Source organism: Megachile rotundata, chromosome 10 (assembly GCF_050947335.1).
Source record: "Megachile rotundata isolate GNS110a chromosome 10, iyMegRotu1, whole genome shotgun sequence".
Lineage (NCBI taxonomy): Eukaryota > Metazoa > Arthropoda > Insecta > Hymenoptera > Megachilidae > Megachile > Megachile rotundata.
In genome coordinates, this window is record NC_134992.1 from 6663185 (window position 1) to 6683392 (window position 20208).

At 32.2% G+C, this 20208-nt stretch overlaps 1 protein-coding gene and 1 non-coding gene across 7 annotated transcripts in view; one reads left to right on the forward strand and one right to left on the reverse strand.

Annotated features, from left to right (window-relative positions):
* Nrx-1 (neurexin 1) overlaps window positions 1–20208 on the forward strand; it is a 583956-nt gene that overhangs the window by 432942 nt on the left and 130806 nt on the right. For all 6 annotated transcript variants that reach the window (XM_076536346.1, XM_076536345.1, XM_076536349.1 and 3 more), the window contains 3 exons: window positions 4351–4542; window positions 7555–7698; window positions 8533–8750. In XM_076536346.1, the coding sequence (XP_076392461.1) occupies window positions 4351–4542; window positions 7555–7698; window positions 8533–8750 (554 nt within the window). The remainder of the gene's footprint in view (window positions 1–4350; window positions 4543–7554; window positions 7699–8532; window positions 8751–20208) is intronic.
* TRNAS-CGA (transfer RNA serine (anticodon CGA)) lies at window positions 6318–6399 on the reverse strand. The gene has a single exon. It is a non-coding gene; the product is annotated as a tRNA-Ser (tRNA).

Genomic DNA, 20208 nt, shown 5'->3' on the forward strand with positions numbered 1-20208 from the left:
CGTGGTTTCTGTATTCGAGCTTCGTTATTTGAACTGTTCGATGACGTTGCCGATACTGGAAACTCTGTATTCTGTTTATTTATCGGTTTTAATAAAGCTCTTCCAGTCCAATGGAATACGATTCACTTTTCTACTTATTCCGTTTCTTTCTTCTTTTTCCTTATCGATTTATGGAATTTATAAATAAGTTTGAGATTAAGATTGAGAATTGCTTTGATTGACCTTCGAGACTCTTGAGAAACTCACGAGCACTTTTTTAATATGGGATAATTATTTGTTTGTGGAAGTTTGAAAACTTCGGTAAAATTTAGTTGGTCTTTGCTGCAAATTAATGTGGAGTATTGATTTATGATAACTAAATGTAATTAAATTGTGGCGTAGTTAATATGGGTTATTTTTTAGGTCATTATGAATCAGCCATTTTGTATCAAGAGTAATAACTTGTCTACTGTCATTTTCGTCAAATTCTAAGCTAAGTTTGATTTTTAATTGAACGTTTGTACAAATTTATATGTTAATGTTTATAAATATTTATAAATTTTTGTAAATATTTACAATAATCAATTCTTTTGTATACATACAATTTAAATATAATTAAACAGAAATTAAATTTAAACAAAATTTTGTTGTACTTATTGAAATGAATCTAAATTATTATATTGCGAATTTAATAAACTAAAACATAAATCAGAAAAAAAAAATATAAATTTTTTAACTAATTACTTCTCATATTAAATAATAGTAATTGCTGATTCATGGAATATTTAATAAAAGTATTCTCATTACAGCAACAAATTAATTCAAAGTATTTCTTCCAAACGAAGAATATAAGATTACTAAATTATACGATAACATTCATTAAAATAAGGAATTATTTTGGCAAGTTTCATCTCATTCTTCCGGTTGAATATTTTATGAGACCACGAAAAAACCTCAAAGCCATAATCAAATTAAATAAGTCAGTGACCACCTGGTTTCGATAAAACAACAATGAATCAGGGAGGCACAAACCACGATTAAAGTTGAATTAATGAAGTAATCTTTCTCGGTCAATTTGTATCCGGAGAAGAAGGAAACCACCATCACGTTCATGATTACATCATACATCTTACAATTTTTACCTTCGCATCTTAATATTTTGTTCAAATCATTTAATACAAAAAATCTAAAATTTTGTTAAAAGAAGGTGCTTTGTTTGAACATTGAAATAATATTATAAAATATTCTAAATAATAATGCAATAATATAACTGTTTTTTAGATCTTTTTAGTAATGTGTTGAAAACTATTTGTAACAAAAATTAATCAGCTTTAAATCGGCTGTAAATTGTAATATAAAAATTTTCAAAAAATTGTATTTTTTATAAACAGTCAAAGTCTTTGATCAGTCACTTTAATTTTGATAAATTGTACCACATAATCACTAATTTAATTGAAATTGATATAAGTTATAATTTCGTAGTGTTCCATGTGATATCAGAAAATTTCTTACGTTTACAATTGAATTTATAATCGACATAAAACTTTAGCCCCTGCTTAAAATAAATTACCGAAAGGAGTTAATAGCATAAGCATCGTTCAACGAAAGGGGATTTAAAGTATGTATTTGATTGTTACAAGTTACACGGTAGAGAATTAAACGGTCATACTCCCGCGTGTATTATAATTCTGCATCCTGAATAAATAAGCGTCACGTGCAGAGGTGCGATGCACCGCTATGCACCGCGAGCATTGCACCAGCGATTCGTCGGAAATGCTTCCGGCATGATCAGCAAATTTCAAAGCAAACGCCCGTTTTCCAGGGCTAGCTTTAACAATTACAGATACACGCGGTGTAATCGCCATTTCGTACAGTATCGTGACAACAAGAGGATTAAATTTTGCGGGAATAACGATTTCCTTCCAACGAACAGCGAACTGCAAATTCACATAGGGGTTGTGTACGTGTATTGCTATCGGAACTTCCTGAAGGGCTCCACATATCGATGTACTATATATACACGTGTACAGGATACGTAGATGCGTGTGATATATGTATACATACCATGTGGTACATACGTATTCATATGTATAGTACATACGTGTAATACATGCATATTTATGTGGCACGTACAGATAATACACATACATTAATATGTAATTCATACATGTTTATATGTATAGTACATACATATCTACTTATATATATCTAGGTTTTTAAAGATCGATTTGTTAATTATATTTGTTTTTTACAGTATCGTGGAAAAGTCTTTTCAACTACTTTTCTTTTCGGATCTTGTACACAGCATAATGTCAGAGTTAAGTGCACCATACGAGCTCAAAGAGACATCCAATTAACGAAAGTCAGTGTAATCCAACGATTACCGTTGATGACATCGTATAAAATAAAATAGCTTGACGTAAATTTTATCTGGAAAATTGTGATTACCAGTCCTCTAGAAAGTCGAGCATTTTAACCGTTGAACCCTCTCGGCAGAGCTTTTACACGCTTGTCGGTGGGTAACAATTTTCAACGAGCGAGTTGCTCGTCCTTCTTCGTTTACTACAATCTTCTTTCTTCCTTGTTTTCGTGTCTCTCGGTATTTCCTCTTCTTTCGTTGCCCCTCCTGTTCATTTCACCTCCCATCTTATCTTCCCTGTGCGTCGTTTGCTCCGGGAAAATAAGATTCATTCGCCTAATACCCTTCTGCTCTTTTTTCCACCCTTCAAGCTACGTATTATTCAAAATATACGTAGATAACTTTTCGTCTTTGAATTTATGGGCGTTGAGTACTTAGATAAATTGTTCTGTTATAATTTTAGTCTGTTAAGTACACAGAATGATCTAGGTTTTTATGATAAAATGAGTAAGAAATGAGAAATGTGGGGTATAGTTATGCTGGATAGTCAAGAGGCCTGGTGTACAAGATGGCCGCTGGACGTCACGTGACCCCTCTAGACCGCTCAATTCAAATATACAATACTTCGAGTCTCTTTTATCTTAGCAACCTTGCAAAAATTTATTTGTGGCTGTTATTTGAGAGCATTTAATTATAATTTAATTCCAATAACATCCATATCGATATTATACAATATACACAAAAATATTCATATTGATATAAAATATATACAACATTCATATTTAAACAAAATAAATTTATTTATATTCGTGTTTGAACTTAAATAAATGTATTCACATTTAAATAGACTTATGTTTATAATAAGAGAGACATATGTTTATAATAAGTTTATAATAAGATTTATGTTTACTTGCACATAGAATATATTTTTTTCTTAAAGAAAGTACCGTTAATTTTTCGGTCCCTCACTCAACTTATCCACACAGTTCATCATCGCAATTAAAACTCTGTTACATCGTTCACGTCGTAGCAAACTCGGAACCCTTTGTTCTCGGCCGAGGAGAAGCAAAAGTAATCGTTTTCAGTCTTTCCGTCGTTGTCTTCGCGTGTCCCTGAAATGCGCCATCTTTTGCCTTTGAAATAACGCCGTTCCAAGCGGCGCTGGCAGAAAGATTACGGGACGATTAGGCAAAGGTTTCGCAAAGAGGGACCATTATTTTCATCAGCCACGTCATTCCTCGTGTTCAGAAGGGTAATTCGAGCGGCCACTGAATTTCTCCCTCGGTTTCTGCCGCAACCCCATACTCATACCCCTTCTCGCGAAATGAGAGAGAAGGAAATTTAGTTTTGAGTAAGGGTGAGCGAGGAAAAATTGCGCTGGATAATGAACTTCAAACTAGCCTCGCGAGTTTTTAATTAACATCGAATTAGCCGACCCCTCCGGCAAAAATGCGGTCGAATAATTTCTGGATAGTTTGAACGCTTTTGGATCATCTTTTTGCTAAATGGTGTTGTTCGGATTTTTGACCGAGATGAAAATGATTTAGTGGGTTTGTTCAACTTTGAATACCATCCAATCGAAAGGTAAACAAAATTCAATGTTCACTTGAAATTTTGTATAGTGAGTTGTGGTAATCTGATGAAGAAGATAATATCGAAGTCTTGTACTGTATTTTATATTAATTAACTATTGAATTTTATGTTGTGTACGAATTATGATCTGATGAAGGAGATAATTAATATTGAAGCCTTATACTGTATTTTATATTAATTAATTATTGAATTTTGTATTGTGAACGAATTATAATCTGATAAAGGAGATAATTAATATTGAAGCCTTATACTGCATTAGACTGTATTGGTTTTGTATTTCTAAGGGAGCTGTCAATGATTATGACGTTGTCACATAGTAATTGTGTTACATAGAACGCCACATTGTTATTTAGAGTATGATTCTCCTATTTGAACAATTTCAATGATGTAATATGAACAATATGGTGTTTTTGTTACAGGTGATACAACACAATTGGATTTAGATGGATTGATGTATATCGGTGGTGTGGGTGCCCCATTCGCACCCCTAACAGTCCCCCCAGTGTTGTGGACAGGTACCTTGAGACAGGGTTATGTCGGCTGCATGAGAGACCTTGTCATAAACGGAGAACCAATCGATATCGCTGGTTATGCTCAACAACAAGACTCTGGTAAGGAAATGTTTCCAATTCGCTAATAACGCTTTAACGTAAATTCTCAATTTGCCTCTAAATCTAGTTAAATTGATTATCTTTAGAAGTTTGATAAATTTGAGACAAAAGGAGAAGATAGATTTAAAAATCTATTTAAACTGATTCTTTTTTAGAAGTTAATTTTATAGCAACTAAACATTAGAAGATTACAATAACTGAACTGTATATGCATATTTTATTATAAAATAATTTTTGCTTGTTTTACTATAGTTCAAAACTGAAATTTTGGTTTACATAATAAACAAATTTTATTTTGTATTTTGTTGTGTACAAAGGTGTCATTTAATGGCTTATGGCTTATGTTAATTTTAATACAATTCAGATTAACGTTTATACTGTTTATATTTTTGAGGATATTAACTTTGCTGATGTAAAATATGAAACATGTGAAAACTGCAATTTTTCAGTATTTAAATTCTTTACTATTAGTTGAGCTTGCTAATATTTTTTTGTAAGTTTGAAAAATTCTATTAAATAATCCATAGATTGAGATCACCCTTGATATTTAATCTGATCACATGCTACTTTTTGGAAGTAATTTAAATTTCAAGGTTGAATTTAAATTCATCCATATTTACCTATTTTTTAGTTGAAATTTGTCTATATAAAATTAAATTAATTTTATAAAAATAAAGTCTTAAATCATACTAAATTCAATATGAAATATATTAAAAAATAACCTATAAAACATACTGTTTCATCTTGTTATAATAAAAAACAAAATATAACAAATTTAAAATTTTGTAGAAACGAAATATAACAAATTTAACATTTTTTAGAAACAAAATATAAAAATAGCAATCTATTGAAAATGAAGCATATGAACAGATAAAATGGTATGTTATGATGTAAAAATATAAAAGTGAATAATAGACTATAATTAAAATAATAGCTACCTATAGAACATTCTTTCACCGATCACACGAGATACGTAATTTATTGCAGTGTTGAAGCTCTACCGTATGCAAAGGGGCGACAAAATATTGACCTAAACTGTAGTTCTACACTGTTCACGTAAGGTGTTTACCATGTTCTTGAGTCTTTGTTTGAAAACACTTGCTGCTATAATTCCACAAGCTGCGTAAACAAGAAATGACATCATTGAATAGCTAACTACTGTACTGACTAATTCATTACGTTACCTTTCTCAATGCACTTCTCAGGTAGAATGCTAAACTCCTTAGACAGTGTATGTACAATTCAATTATTAATTTAATCGAAACATATTTATTCGTAGGATATAAGTAATATATAACTTTATATTTACTTTATAGTTACTTTTTTTTATTTGTAAGATAAATGTAAAATTATTTTATTTTTTTACTAATTCGTAGAAAGTGATTAATTTAAACAATTAGATGCAAATGAAATTTAGTAATGTAGTATTATTAATACAAGGTTTGTGAACATATGTGCAGTTACTTCTAGACTAAAAATAAAATATGACAAATATATAACAGATGAAACGAAAATTAATTTATACAATTATTCTTCGTGTTAATAAAAATTAATATACATTTCAAATAAAGTATCTAAATTTCTATAGTTCAACATAAAATGCGTCATTTCGACGCACTTCACGAATCTACTACTAAGTACACGATGGATATAAAATGATGTTATTAATTTATTTTGCAATTGAATATTGTTTTAATATTACAAAAATTGTGGAAAGAATATGTAGACGAAAAATTGGAATAAAAAAATCATGTTTTAAGAATAAAAAAAAATTTCGCTGCGGACAGGATTCGAACCTGTGCGGGCATAGCCCATCAGATTTCGAGTCTGACTCCTTAACCACTCGGACACCACAGCTTACGTTAGAGACTGTTTCATAATAGAACTTAAAGGAGATTCATATATTTTTAAAACGTTACTATATTTTGTTTAAATGTAACTAAACTAGTATTTATTAATTTCGATGTTTAATATTAAATAAATAATTTCGAATAATACTTATACGACAATAGACACAGAGAAAAATTGACATTTTTAAAGAACTTGAAATATTATACCTTGTAAATAACTATTATAAATAACTTAAATATTAGTTTATAAATTATGTTCATAAACAAATTCGAGATCTTTCGTATATTTTGATACAAAGTTTAAATTTTATTATAAGAAAATTTTAAGATTTTTATATATTTAATGGAAAATGATTGAGTCGTTTTTGTGTCAATTAAAAATTATTTCTTCGGTTTGTAATAACAAAATTACTTAGTTAGTAGTGATAAATAATAAAATAAATTAATTTTAAAATTCTACAAGGATAAAATAGATGACTGCGAATTTAATTAATTTAATGTAATTGCTAGTAATTAATAAATTATTCATAATTGTTTATAATTAACAAAAAATTGTTGTTGTTATTAATTATAAATTGAGTATATGTACATTACTTTTTGAACATCACTGTTAATTTATTTGTTTTTAAAATTTTTTTCAATATCTAAAAAAAAATATTTAAACTCTTATAGTAAGTATAGTAATGATCAAGAACAATCACTCTAGTTATTAATAATAATAATAACTAGAATAATAATAAATAGAGTAAATAAGAAGAAAATAACAATAAACATCTAACTTAAAAATTTATGCAAAAAATGTTGTATAACATCAAAAATTTCTGTTAAAAGCTGATATAAAATCCTGAAAAGTACAACAAAGCATTATAATTAAGCTAAACAAAAATATGCTTAATAACTCGCAGTAACGTTGCATGAAATACAAGAAGTCTGCATGATGTTATTTTGTGTGGCACATGTGCAACACGATACATCAAAAAGTTAATTATTTAAACAAAATGGGTGGTCGCTGAAGGTAGAAAACAGAACACAGAAAGGAAGTTTACAAAAGGGGTATAGAATTTTGAAAAATAAACGTTTTAGTCGAAATGAAAAACTTGAACTGGAAATACTTGTCACCGGACTGTGTACAGTAATTTCGTTTCTGTGGACAATTTTGCAGGCGCTGTCAGACCAGCTTGTCATTCTCAACCACCACACTGTCCTTCACAACCATGCATGCATGGTGGCCATTGTCTCGAGGGTTGGAACAGGTTTCATTGCGATTGTACCGGAACACCCTTCACGGGTCCTACATGCGGCAAAGGTAAATCTTTACCTGGATATTCATCTTCAACTTCCTTTCATGATCGTATAAATTATATTAATTTATCTACTGGGCCACAATGTTACAGAAACATATTTAACTATATAGCAAATTAAATATTTTCAAAGAAAAATTTGCATATTCTATATTTTGTACATTCTTCATCTTACAATTAAAAAATAAGTTTGAAATTAGATGTATTAATCAAATGTGGCAGTTAAATGTGACAACTTAATGTGTTAAATAACGTATGCGTATCTAAATGTGTCAATTAAATGTGTCAACTAAATGTGTCAACTAAATGTATCAACTACATATGTGAACTAAATGTATTAACAACATATGTCAACTAAATATATTAACTACATATGTAAACTAAATGTGTCAACTACATATGTGAACTAAATGTACTAACTACATATGTGAACTAAATGTGTCAACTACATATGTGAACTAAATGTACTAACAACATATGTTAACTAAATGTATTAACTACATATGTGAACTAAATGTACAAACTACATATGTGAACTAAATGTATTAACTACATATGTCAACTAAATTAACTGTGTATGTCAAATATATGTATTAACCACATATGTCAACTAAATGTATTAACTACACATGTCATCTAAACGTGTTTAAAGAACATTGTCAATATGTTCATCTTTAAATATCATTGATCAATTACGAATGCACATAAATCATTTTTACGTCCAAAATTAACGAACTACATTAACATCAATATCCACATATGAATTTGTCAATCAAAGTTCGAAATTTTCACCACTGAAATTAATAACCATCGTTCAATTTGTGTTTAATATCTTACAGATGCATCAACATTGCATCTAAACGGGACACAGCAAATGACAGCCCTGATGCCAGAAGATTCGAAAACTCAAGCAGAGGAAGTGGTGGTTCGTTTCAAAACTACCAGGCCACGTGGACTCCTTTTATCGACCAGCCTCGAGAATAGCCCAGATCGTCTGCAAATCTATCTGGAAGATGGCAAAGCGAAACTGCTGATCCACATCGGTGACAAGGAAAAGGTGAGTCCGATGCAAATCTATCAAATCACTTTTCCACCGCTTTTTAGATCTTCGTAAAAATCGGAAGATCTTATTTCGATAATAGTTGCAACACGCGAAAAATGTTTGTCTGAAAAGAACTTTTAAAGTGAAAGTTCAAATAAAAAGTTTGCTGAAATTTTTCTTACGATCTAAAGTTCTTAATTTTTTATTTATTAATTGCATAATTAGTACATTGTCAAATACGATGTAGACATTCTTTAAAATTTCTTTTAGGGTCAAAATTTCTTTAATGAGTAAGGAAACTTTTCAAGAAATAACCCGATTAAAAAACTGTAAAGTGAAATATCACGATGAAAATATTACTACAATTGTGAGAACTGTTAATATATGATAATGTGAGAACAAATTTAAAAAAGAATTTTTATAGAAGTTTTGATGTTCGGTTTTAGAGAAACATGTATTTGCATGAACTCACTTTATTGATCGGTTTAACTTTCAAGAAGCACAAATTACTGTCGTAAAAGTAAACTGATGGAAAGCCGAAGAAGTAAACAAATTCAGGTAGCTCGACATATTCCCCACTATACAACTGTAGTTACTTTTTGAAATTCTGCTCGTCGAACTCGAGTCAGTTTCGAAACGACCGTGGCAGAATAAACATCTGGTACGCTTGTTGGAAAATGGAACATAAACGTCACGGTAGCGGTTTAGTGTCTTTTTTAGTGTCGAGCGAAGTGATAGTTCATCAACGTTATAACTCTTCACGACGCGCGTGTATGTTATACTGTTACGTAACGATATCAAATTTGATTACTGATTTTAGGAATTTAGGATTTTGGAATTTTGGAATTTTGGAATTGTGGAATTGTGGAATTTTGGAATTTTGGGAATTTTGGAATTTTGGAATTTGAGAAATTTGGGAATTTGGGAATTTGGGGAATTTGGAATTTGGGGAATTTGGGGAATTTGGAATTTGGGGAATTTGGGGAATTTGGGGAATTTGGAATTTTGGAATTTTAGAATTTTGGAATTTGAGAAATTTGGGAATTTGGGGAATTTGGAATTTGGAATTTGGGGAATTTGGGGAATTTGGGGAATTTGGGGAATTTGGGGAATTTGGGGAATTTGGAATTTTGGAATTTTAAAATTTTGGAATTTGAGAAATTTGGGAATTTGGGGAATTTGGGGAATTTGGAATTTGGGGAATTTGGAATTTGGGGAATTTGGAATTTGGGGAATTTGGAATTTGGGGAATTTGGAATTTGGGGAATTTGGAATTTGGGGAATTTGGAATTTGGGGAATTTGGAATTTGGGGAATTTGGAATTTGGAGAATTTGGAAATTGGAGAATTTGGAAATTGGAGAATTTGGAAATTGGAGAATTTGGAACTTGGGGAATTTGAAACTTGGGGAATTTGGAACTTGGGGAATTTGAAATTCGGAGAATTTGGGGATCTTGGGGATCTTGGGATTTGAGGGATTTAGGAGCTAAGGAATTCGGGATTTGTTGAATTTGAGATGTGGGGAATTTGAGAATTTGGGAATTTGGGAACTTGGGAATTTAGGAGTTTAAGAATTTTAGAATTTTGAAATTTGGGAATTTTGAAATTTGAGAATTTTGAAATTTGGGAATTTTGAAATTTTGAAATTTTGAAATTTTGAAATTATGGAACTCACAAATTTTCGTCCATGCTTTGCAGGATTTTTGAATCGTCAGAATTTGAAAAGGAGAGTATTTTGGAATTTTTGAATTTTATATTTATAGCTTACATGTTTGGAATTCTGAAATTAAAAAATTTTAAAACTTTATAATTAAAAGTTAAATGAAAACTTCTAAAAAAGGACTATAGTATTTTTTAAACATTAAAAAAAATTAGAAAATCCTTTCTAATTAAAGTTAGATATAAAAATACTATTGAAAAACTGCATACTTTTCAATTTAAAAAATCGTAAAAACAAAAGAAAGCTAGAATGATTAACGTTTCGACTAAAATAAATAAATCCAAAGAAAAGCAAATTGAAAGCTCGAAATTCGAAACAAGAAATAAATGGAAAAAGCAATAAATTTTTCAATAACTGCTCTTCATAGCATGCATCAAGCATCAGTACTTTGGTAAATTGCGATCCACGGCGTACACGAAGCGCGATAGTGCATGAAAATTCGAACAACCATGCTCACCCTCCAACACGATCATAATTCATCGATTCATTCGGTTCGTTTTTCTGAGACAGAATAAATTGGCTGTAAAAATTCAAATCGAAGGAAAATAGACGCGGTTGATAGAGTCTATTCATAATTCATGGAAAGTCTGAAAGTTTAAGTTTCTTGGTGAAAAATACTCGTACAAAAAGTGTTAGGTGTACCAAAGAGGTTAGGTTAGGTTACAAGTTTTTAGACTATATTTTTTTTCATGTATTTCGTGGTTATGAAGGAAAATTTTATAAAAAATTAATTTAACAGTGTGTTCAGACTTTTTTTTATTTTTGATTATTTTATATTTGGAAATATTTATTGTTTAGGTTTAATTTCAGTAGAATAAAAGAGCACATAACCATGTTTAAAGTATATAATATAAAGAGATAATACAAAAGATAATGAATACAAACTAATATAATGAAGTAAAGGAAAAACTATCTATGCTACTACCGCACATCTTCGTTCTCTAACGGTCGCAACGGAAGTGGAAGGAACTGTAGAAATGTATGGCCGAAAATCGGCACGCGTCGAACTTACGAAACCAAAAGTCCCTATATTTACTCTATTACCAATCTAATAACTAAATGGACGAACAACTTTCTTCATTTATTTGATGCTTGTATTGGACTCTTTTGATATTTTCTGTATATTGACACGACGGTGTTTGTAAATTTTGTACGCTTGTATAATGTTTGTTTAAATGAAATAAATATATAAATTAAATAAATGAAATTATTGAGCTTCTAAATAAATTAAATTGTTATCAAAGTTAAGTTGTGATTGTATAAATTAAATTAATACTATTATACATATGTATAGTACAATAAGTAACATGAGTATTATTTAAATAAACGACTGAATAAATAATTAAGTGAGACTTACTATGATATATTTTTTGTTCTCGTATTATAACTTTGTAAAAGTTACATCTGTACAAAAATTGTATCTTAAAACTTATTCTTAATATCAAGATAAAAATTATTTTATAAAATTGTTTCTTTGCAATAAGTGTTTCTCTACAAAAAAGAATTACCCAAATAAAGTGACATAAGTTCATTTTATAATTTCGAACTACATAATAATATTAAACATTCAATTTACACTCTCAAGTCAGCCATTTGCATCGACGTAATATTCAATTTTCGCTATCATTAAAAGTTTCCCTCCGGAAAGTTTAACCGGAGTTCTTTTATCGAAACAATCAATTTAAAAGTAACATCACGTTCTCGCAATCAGGAATTTACTTTAATTGTTGTTGTTCTCGAATGAGACCTTCCAGAATGTTACGTTAGACGTTTCCATTATTGTCGACGAATAGTTTCGTTCGCGAAAATCGAGTTAGAAACAGCTGCGAGCACCGAGTAACCATTCCACGTGGAAAGTACAGTTGAAACCCTGGAATACAACCGCGTACGATTAGAGTAGTCTGTAATTTACGTTTATGTTTCAATCTCGGTTCCTACACGGCCTCGATAATTGAACGGAATAATTGACACGGTAATGAACGCGTTTCAATTAGTCCAAGGAGGCCGAATTAATTTTCGAACCTATAGAATTATTGCTGGCAAACGTAATCACTATTGAGCCTTAATTGCTCGAATAAAATCAATTCCCAAATCGCAATTACAAACTCATTTTCATTATTGAACGCTTACGGTTCTTTTAATGGAAGTCATTTATAAGCTCAACATAATGTACAACGTCGAGGAAATGAAGTTTTAAACTGGTTTGGAGATTTCTAGATTTGGAAATTCCTGGGTATATGATTCTTTATAATTGATGTATAGATTTCTGGAGAACTACGTACTTAAATCCATAGATTTGTGCATTTTTTTATTTATAGATTTATGGAGACTTAGATGCTTACTTGCGGAGATCCATAGATACATGGCTGCATTAATCTCTAGATACATGGATTTCGAGATGTATGAATTTCTAGATCTACTGATCAACGTATCCCTATATTACCATACCTCCATATACCCATATTACCATATCCCTGTGTCGCTATATCCCTATTTCCCTATATCCTCATATCTCTAAATTCCTATATTTCAAAATTCCTATAACCCCAAATCCCTATATCACCATATCTCTCCATATGGCCATATTCTTATATCCCCATATCCTCATATCCCCAATTCTCCTAATCCCCAAATTCCCAAATACCCAAATCCACAAATCCCCAAATTCCCAAATCCCCAAATCCCCAATTCCCTAAATTTCCAAATTCTCAAATTTCCATTTTCCCAAAATTATCAAACCCTCAAATCCCCAAATCCCCAAATCCCCAAATCCCCAAATTCCCAAATTCCCAAATCCTCAAATCCCCAAATCCTTAAATTTCTAAATTCTCAAATTTCCATTTTCCTCAAATCCTCAAATCCTCAAATCCCCAAATTCCCAAATCCTCAAATCCCCAAATCCTCAAATCCCCAAATTCCCAAATCCTCAAATCCCCAAATCCACAAATCCCCAAATCCCCAAATCCCTAGATCCACAAATCCCCAAATCCACAAATCCCCAAATCCACAAATCCCCAAATTCACAAATCCCCAAATCCCCAAATCCCCAAATCCCCAGATCCACAAATCCACAAATCCACAAATCCCCACAATCCCCACAATTCCCAAATTCCAAATTCACAAATTCCCAATTTCCCAATTTTCCAAATCCTAAAATTCCCAAATACCAAAATTCTCAAATTCCTATATCTCCAAATCCCTACATCACCAAATCCCCATATCACAATATCCTACATTCCAAGATTCCTAGATCTGAAGATTAATATATCCCTACACCCCCAAATCTCCATATTGCCAAATCCCTTTATTCTGAAATTCCTATATCACTAGATCTCTATATTTATAAATTCCCCTATCCCATAAGTATAAACTCCCGTTCTGTACTTTGACCTCTATACCTAACTCCTTATATCCCTCGAATTATACATCAGTATATTACCATTGTATATTACCAGACCAAATACAAAATAAATGATGTAAATAAACTCTGCAGCTTTTCCTTGACTTATACCACACTCCAGAAGTTAAACTCAGAAATAGAAAATATCGACGTGTAATTAACGGAATATATGTATGTAATTAATAGTAGCACAAGTGAAAGATAGATTCTCGTGGTAAATGTTATCAGTTAAACAAACAAAATAGCACGTGTCCGTATATGTACAAATAGATTTGGAGTTGTCCGATTGGTAAACAGGTGGAACTGAAAACTAGGTCAGTGGACGATCGTTGTGGGCCAATTTAAATAGGTCGTGTTAATTAACAGTGCGCGAAATCACCTGCCCCACATCGCCCGATACAAATTGAGAAACGAAATGGGAGGAAGCCCAATTTTGATATGCAAGCACAGTTATCGAAATTGTAAAAGTTTCGCTTCGATGGTTCGATCAATCAAAAACGACAAACGAATCGTTTTCAACTTTTCCAGTTTGTGAATCGTTAAAACTGAAACCTTACCATTTTTTTTAACGCGGTAACTTTTAGCGCTCTTTTTTTATATTTTTTTTTTTTTTTTAAATCGGACTGCGATAATAATTAGTTTATCTTTTTCTTTAACTGTCTGTTGGTGTAAATTAAGGTCGATGTAAATTAATGATGTAAATTGAAATTTTATGGAGAGTTTGATATTTGAGGACAAAATAAAATTATTTTAACTCTTAGACTTGGTTTAAATATTATTTTAATATAAGATAGTTTTAATAATATTCAGTAAATTCAATGTACATTATTTTACTTTTTTATCATTGCATGATTACTCAAAACTGTGTGTATTTGTGATTATTTATGATTAATTATAATTTTACTTATTTGTGAATATTTATGATTATTTACAATTACTTATAATCGCATCTTCATTTCGAGTAAAAACCCAAACATTAATTATTTATTAATTAGCATAGTAATACAAATTTTACTTTGTAATAAACATTACAAACTAATATAATTATCGTAACTTGAAAAGTAACCTCAATTGATCACAGACATTTCTATATTCTCTTTTCTAAACCACTAAAAGGAAATTTACCTTCGAACTTTATTAAAACATATAAAAGCAATAAATCCGAACGTTTCCACTATAGATTTCGCTTTTCTTCGATATTACTACCAAGAGAAAGGCTAAACGAGCATTAAATGGAGCCTGATATAGGAAATCGATCGATCATCGATAAGAATGCTTACTTCCAACAAAAACCATCAATTTCCTTTCGAAAAACGTTCCAACGATTTAAAGTCTCTTCCGTTATCATGCGCCTAATGATCTCGATAAGACGTTTTAATTAAACTTGGCACCGACTCGTCAAATTTTTATGATTCTCTGATTAATTTCACTCTGACAGACTTATTTGTATTTCTCTTATCCTTCCTCGTAAAATAATTTTTAAACCTAATTACAGTAACGTTACAAAATTTGAAAACGTATCTTCACAAAATTTATTTTTTTACGTTTCGAGACACAATATATATCATATAATTTTTACGTGGTTTCTAAAATGCTCATCGTCCATTAAGACATTAAGCAATTACAATTATATTAAACAATGAACAACATTAAAGAAATTGGATGAAACATAATTTAATTTATACAATTACTCTCCATCTCGACGAAAATTAATATACTCTTCGTCGAAAGCATCTTATTAACCCTTTGCACGAACCCTTTTTCGCTCGGGCGAACTCGACACAATTTTCCGCGTACTTGATGAATTTCTCACAGCTAACTTCACCTACAAATTAAAGTACAAGATTATTATATTTAAATATTTTATCCTCACATGGCAAAGAAAAAAATTCGTTAAATATAAAGCTCTATATTTTTTCTTTGTATGGTACTTTATGAAACAATCTCCAAGATGCATCCTTGACGGAGCAAGTATCGGTAATATGTTGTTCCATATCTTCCACCGGGATTTTTTCGTCGAGAGCAAACCTCGCAATCCTTCCTAACTCCCGCTAGAATAACACGCAGCTTTCCATTCGACGGAATTTCATCGAAACTAGAGGTCGAAGTAAAAGCTCGATCACGAGTCTGTCGAAAATCTCTCAATTGTTCAATCAAAGTTTTTACATACTGTTAAAAGCAAACTTCCGCAAAAGATCTGAAAGTAATATTCCTATTAGCACACTGTCTAGTTCGGACTAACACCGAAGGCTTTCGCGATCTACTAATTTGAGATACAAAATGGCGTCCTTGAGTCACCTCGAGTTGCCGCATTTTACAAGGTGGTGATAGTCACCTCCCGAGTGCGAAGGGTTATTTCTATAATTTAAGACAAGGGATCCGAGATGCGATATTTTGACACGTTCCATAAACCCACTGCTAAGCGTGCGAGAATTGTATTCATAGATATTCCACATCGATAAAGAAGGACGACGATGCGGCAGAAATTTCCGCGTTGATTTTACGCTTACTGGTTGCCTTGAAACGAGATTGATTGCGTGTTACAGGATGCAACCGTCTCAAACACGCTGCGGAAATTTGTACCAGGGCGCAATGAAAACGCCTCGAGCGGAAATGCGCCGATTGAATTACGTCGCGGGGATGCAATAATGGATACTTGAACGCGAGCAATTAACGTGAGGCGACCGCTACCGGTGCCTGCCATTAGGGAAACACAACGAGGCCACTTTTGGGGTTGGTCTCTAATGAAGACAAGGCCTTGTCTGCCTTGCTGATGCTACAAACGAGCTCGTGTTCGTTGCACATTAATCGGAAATTATCAAAGCATTTAGACATTTGTCCTTTTTTTCTTTTAGAACATTTATTCTGTGTGCTTCGTTACACGTTCATTTTTGATACATTATATAATACAGAAGAACATTGTATGTTCAGAAGTAAATTGTGTGGTTGTATCACTTTCAGCAGTCAGCTGGATCTTTTTGAATTTTGTATTTGCCGTTAAATGAATTATTACCTGTTTGGTATAATGTTTTCAGTATCATTAAATTTATTAATTTCTAATATCATTCTCGCTAAAGTAATATCATTCATTATTTTTAATATCTTTATCATATTTTTCATGACGACGTTAATATATCAATACACAAAAGAAGAATAAAAAAAGAACAGGAAAATACAAAAACAGTACAGTTAAACAATGATTAAAATGTGATCGATTGTCAACAAAACTTGCGTGTAGAAGTCTTAAAAATAATGACTGAATTCACACTGAAATCAAATTCCCTTCGCATGATAATTAGCAGACGACAAAAAGCGTTCATTTTGAAAACAATAACAGCAATCACGGGAGATCCGTGGCGATCAATGCAAATTCACTTTCGGTTCCATGTATGCATTTTCATCGCGACTGTGCTCGAAATGTATGCACGTGCCGTGAATGACGTTCGAGCCACGGGTCTTGATACCGCGTATAGTTAACCATACCGGAAGTGTGGTACTAGTACAGATATACTAACAGCACACGGTGCTTCTCGTTTGGTTAAACCACCATAAATCCGGCCAACTCGTCACTATCTGCTAACTGGTTTGGTCCACGCCTGCCAGCCATGATATTCATCTATCACATGCCACCTGACACACGTTTGTCACCTGACGTCACCTTTGCACCACCGTTATCGTTGCTCTCTGTGAAATTCGACCGTTATTTTTAATCGCCTCTCGTCGATGACGAGTTTTCGATTGTCGCACCTTTCGATTGGCTACTTTAAATCTTTCGACGTGAAATGGGTCTATTATTTGAGAAAAGTTTGGATTTTGCGATTGATCAGAGCGTTTTGTGAATGATGTTGCGCATACTGGTTCAATTAGGATTGTGACACTGATTCATTCAGTTGTAAATTACGTTTCCAAATTCACTAATTTTTAAGTTTATGAACTGGTCAATTTCTTTAATTGCCCACTTTTCTAATTTTCAAATGTTTCAATTTCTCAATTTTCCAATTTTTCAATTTTTCAATGTTTCAATTTCTCAATTTTCCAATTTTTCCATTTTTCAATTTTTCCATTTTTCAATTTTTCAATTTTTCAATTTTTTAATTTTTCAATTTTTCAATTTTTCAATTTTTCAATTCTTCCATTCTTCCATTCTTCATTTTTGAATTTTTCAATTTGTCAGTTTGTCAATTTGTCAATTTCTCAATTTCTCAATTTGTCAATTTCTCAATTTCTCAATTTCTCAATTTCTCAATTTTTCAATTTCTCAATTTCTCAATTCTTCAATTCTTCAATTCTTCAATTCTTCAATTCTTCAATTTTTCAGTTTCCTAAAATGAAGTCTGCCCATTACACTTCTAATTTCCTAAAATTATTAAATTTGTAATTATTTCACAAAAGTATTTAATAGACGCGCGACTAACGATTAAAATAACCAAGTAATATTCGAAGAATAACAAAGCAAAAAACGTGTTAATAAACCGCAAGCAGGTTCTAACGAGTGAAACGAGGCAAAGAGAGCCACCATCTGACAATCGATAACGTTATCCCGCGGCGTGGTACGATTGAACGCTTTATGCAGCTGCGATTTCCTGCCACGGAGCCGGTGCTCCTGATGAATTCGATAAAGCTCGATCGAGCTCGAGCACAGCGACAAAACGTCCCTTAATTGCCGGATTGATTCGTAGGTAACGCTTCAGAGACGCGCGAGATTATCCGAGCGTGAGTCGGCGATAAAGTTCCCAGGGGAACCGTAATATCCGCTTACTGATAGACTTTCTATGTAATTTCACTTGGATTCGTGGTAAGAGTGCTTTTTCTCGTCACCTTCCTACTTCTACGGATCGTGTTCGCTTCTTCGTCCTTGCATTATTTCAAATAAATCGTGTGTACGTGAAAACAATCACGTTTGGTGGGTTCTGCTTTGTGGTGTATCGGTTACGCCTGAGAATTTAATGCAAAGTAATTTTAGAAGGTTAGGTTTGTAAATTTGAAAATTTTAGAATTTCATATTGTTGTGATGCTCAAGCTAGAAAGTTTAAAAAATTATGCATTCTTAAATTTTTTAATTGTCAAAATATCGAATTACCAAACTGGACAATTTCCTTATTTCTCGATTCTTAAATTTCCCAATTATCAAATAATCCCATTTCCAAATTTCCCAATTTACAAATCTCCTAATACTAAAATTTCCCAATTCTCAAATTTCTCAATTCTCAAATCTCCCAATTCTCAAATTTTTCAATTCCCAAATCTTTCAATTCTCAAATCTCCCAATTTTCAAGTCTTCCAATTCTCAAATTTCCCAACTCTCAAATCTCCCAATTCCAAATTTCCCAAGTCCCAAAATCAGAGCCTAACAAAACTACCACAAACAACCCTAACTCCCATCGATAAGTACTAAAAATCAAACTCCTCTTTCCACACCAGAATTCCAACCTCAAATCTCAATTAATCAAGAATTCACAAAAACCGAACAAAAATCAGCAACAAATGTTTCTTCGCAACAAGAATTAATACGATTCCCAAGAAAATATCTTTATCGAACCCCAAGGAAGTCTTTCACGAGCGACCAAACATCCCCGCCTTATCGCGTTCATTCTCCAATTGCTTCTCCCTTATCCATCGAAAGGAGACCCTTTCTTCTCGTCCTTTTTCATCGCAGAGAAAGGTAGAAGAAAGATAAAAAAAGGAAACGAGACGCGTGTCAACGTCGGTGGCTGGCTCTTCTTCAAGGAAGAAACAAACGCGTCCCGTTTTCTCGAGAAGAATTATTTCCTTGGCACTCGGGACATTACTGCCGCTCCGTTTGTCCTGGACGGATAAAACGTCAGGGCCGGGTGAAAGAAAATAAATAGAGATGATGCAGCCCGACTATCGAACGTGAAAAAAATAGACCACGAGGACGAGGAAGAAGAAGCGAACGGAAAGTTCTTTCGGAAATTGATCGGGAGATTGTAAATATTTGACGAACCGTGGCGAACTTTAATTAAAATTCGCTATTTAAATATTCGATGGTTACAAAAAATTTGCGCGAAAAACCTCGGCTGGCTTTTACGGTGAGTGTCCCTTGTGCTATGATGGCTTCTTATTCTTTGCTGTTTCTTTTCTTCAAGAGATAATGGATTTGATCGGACTTGGATTTATACTTGAAGTATCAAATTTATTAATTTGGACGTGAAGAAGTAAGGAATAAAAGAATATACGAAATGGGACAGTACATTGGACATGTAATACTTAAGACATAATTGTAATTAACCCTTTGCGAGTTTGAGACGGTTGCATCCTGTAACACGCAATCAATCTCGTTTCAAGGCAACCAGTAAGCGTAAAATCAACGCGGAAATTTCTCCCGCATCGTCC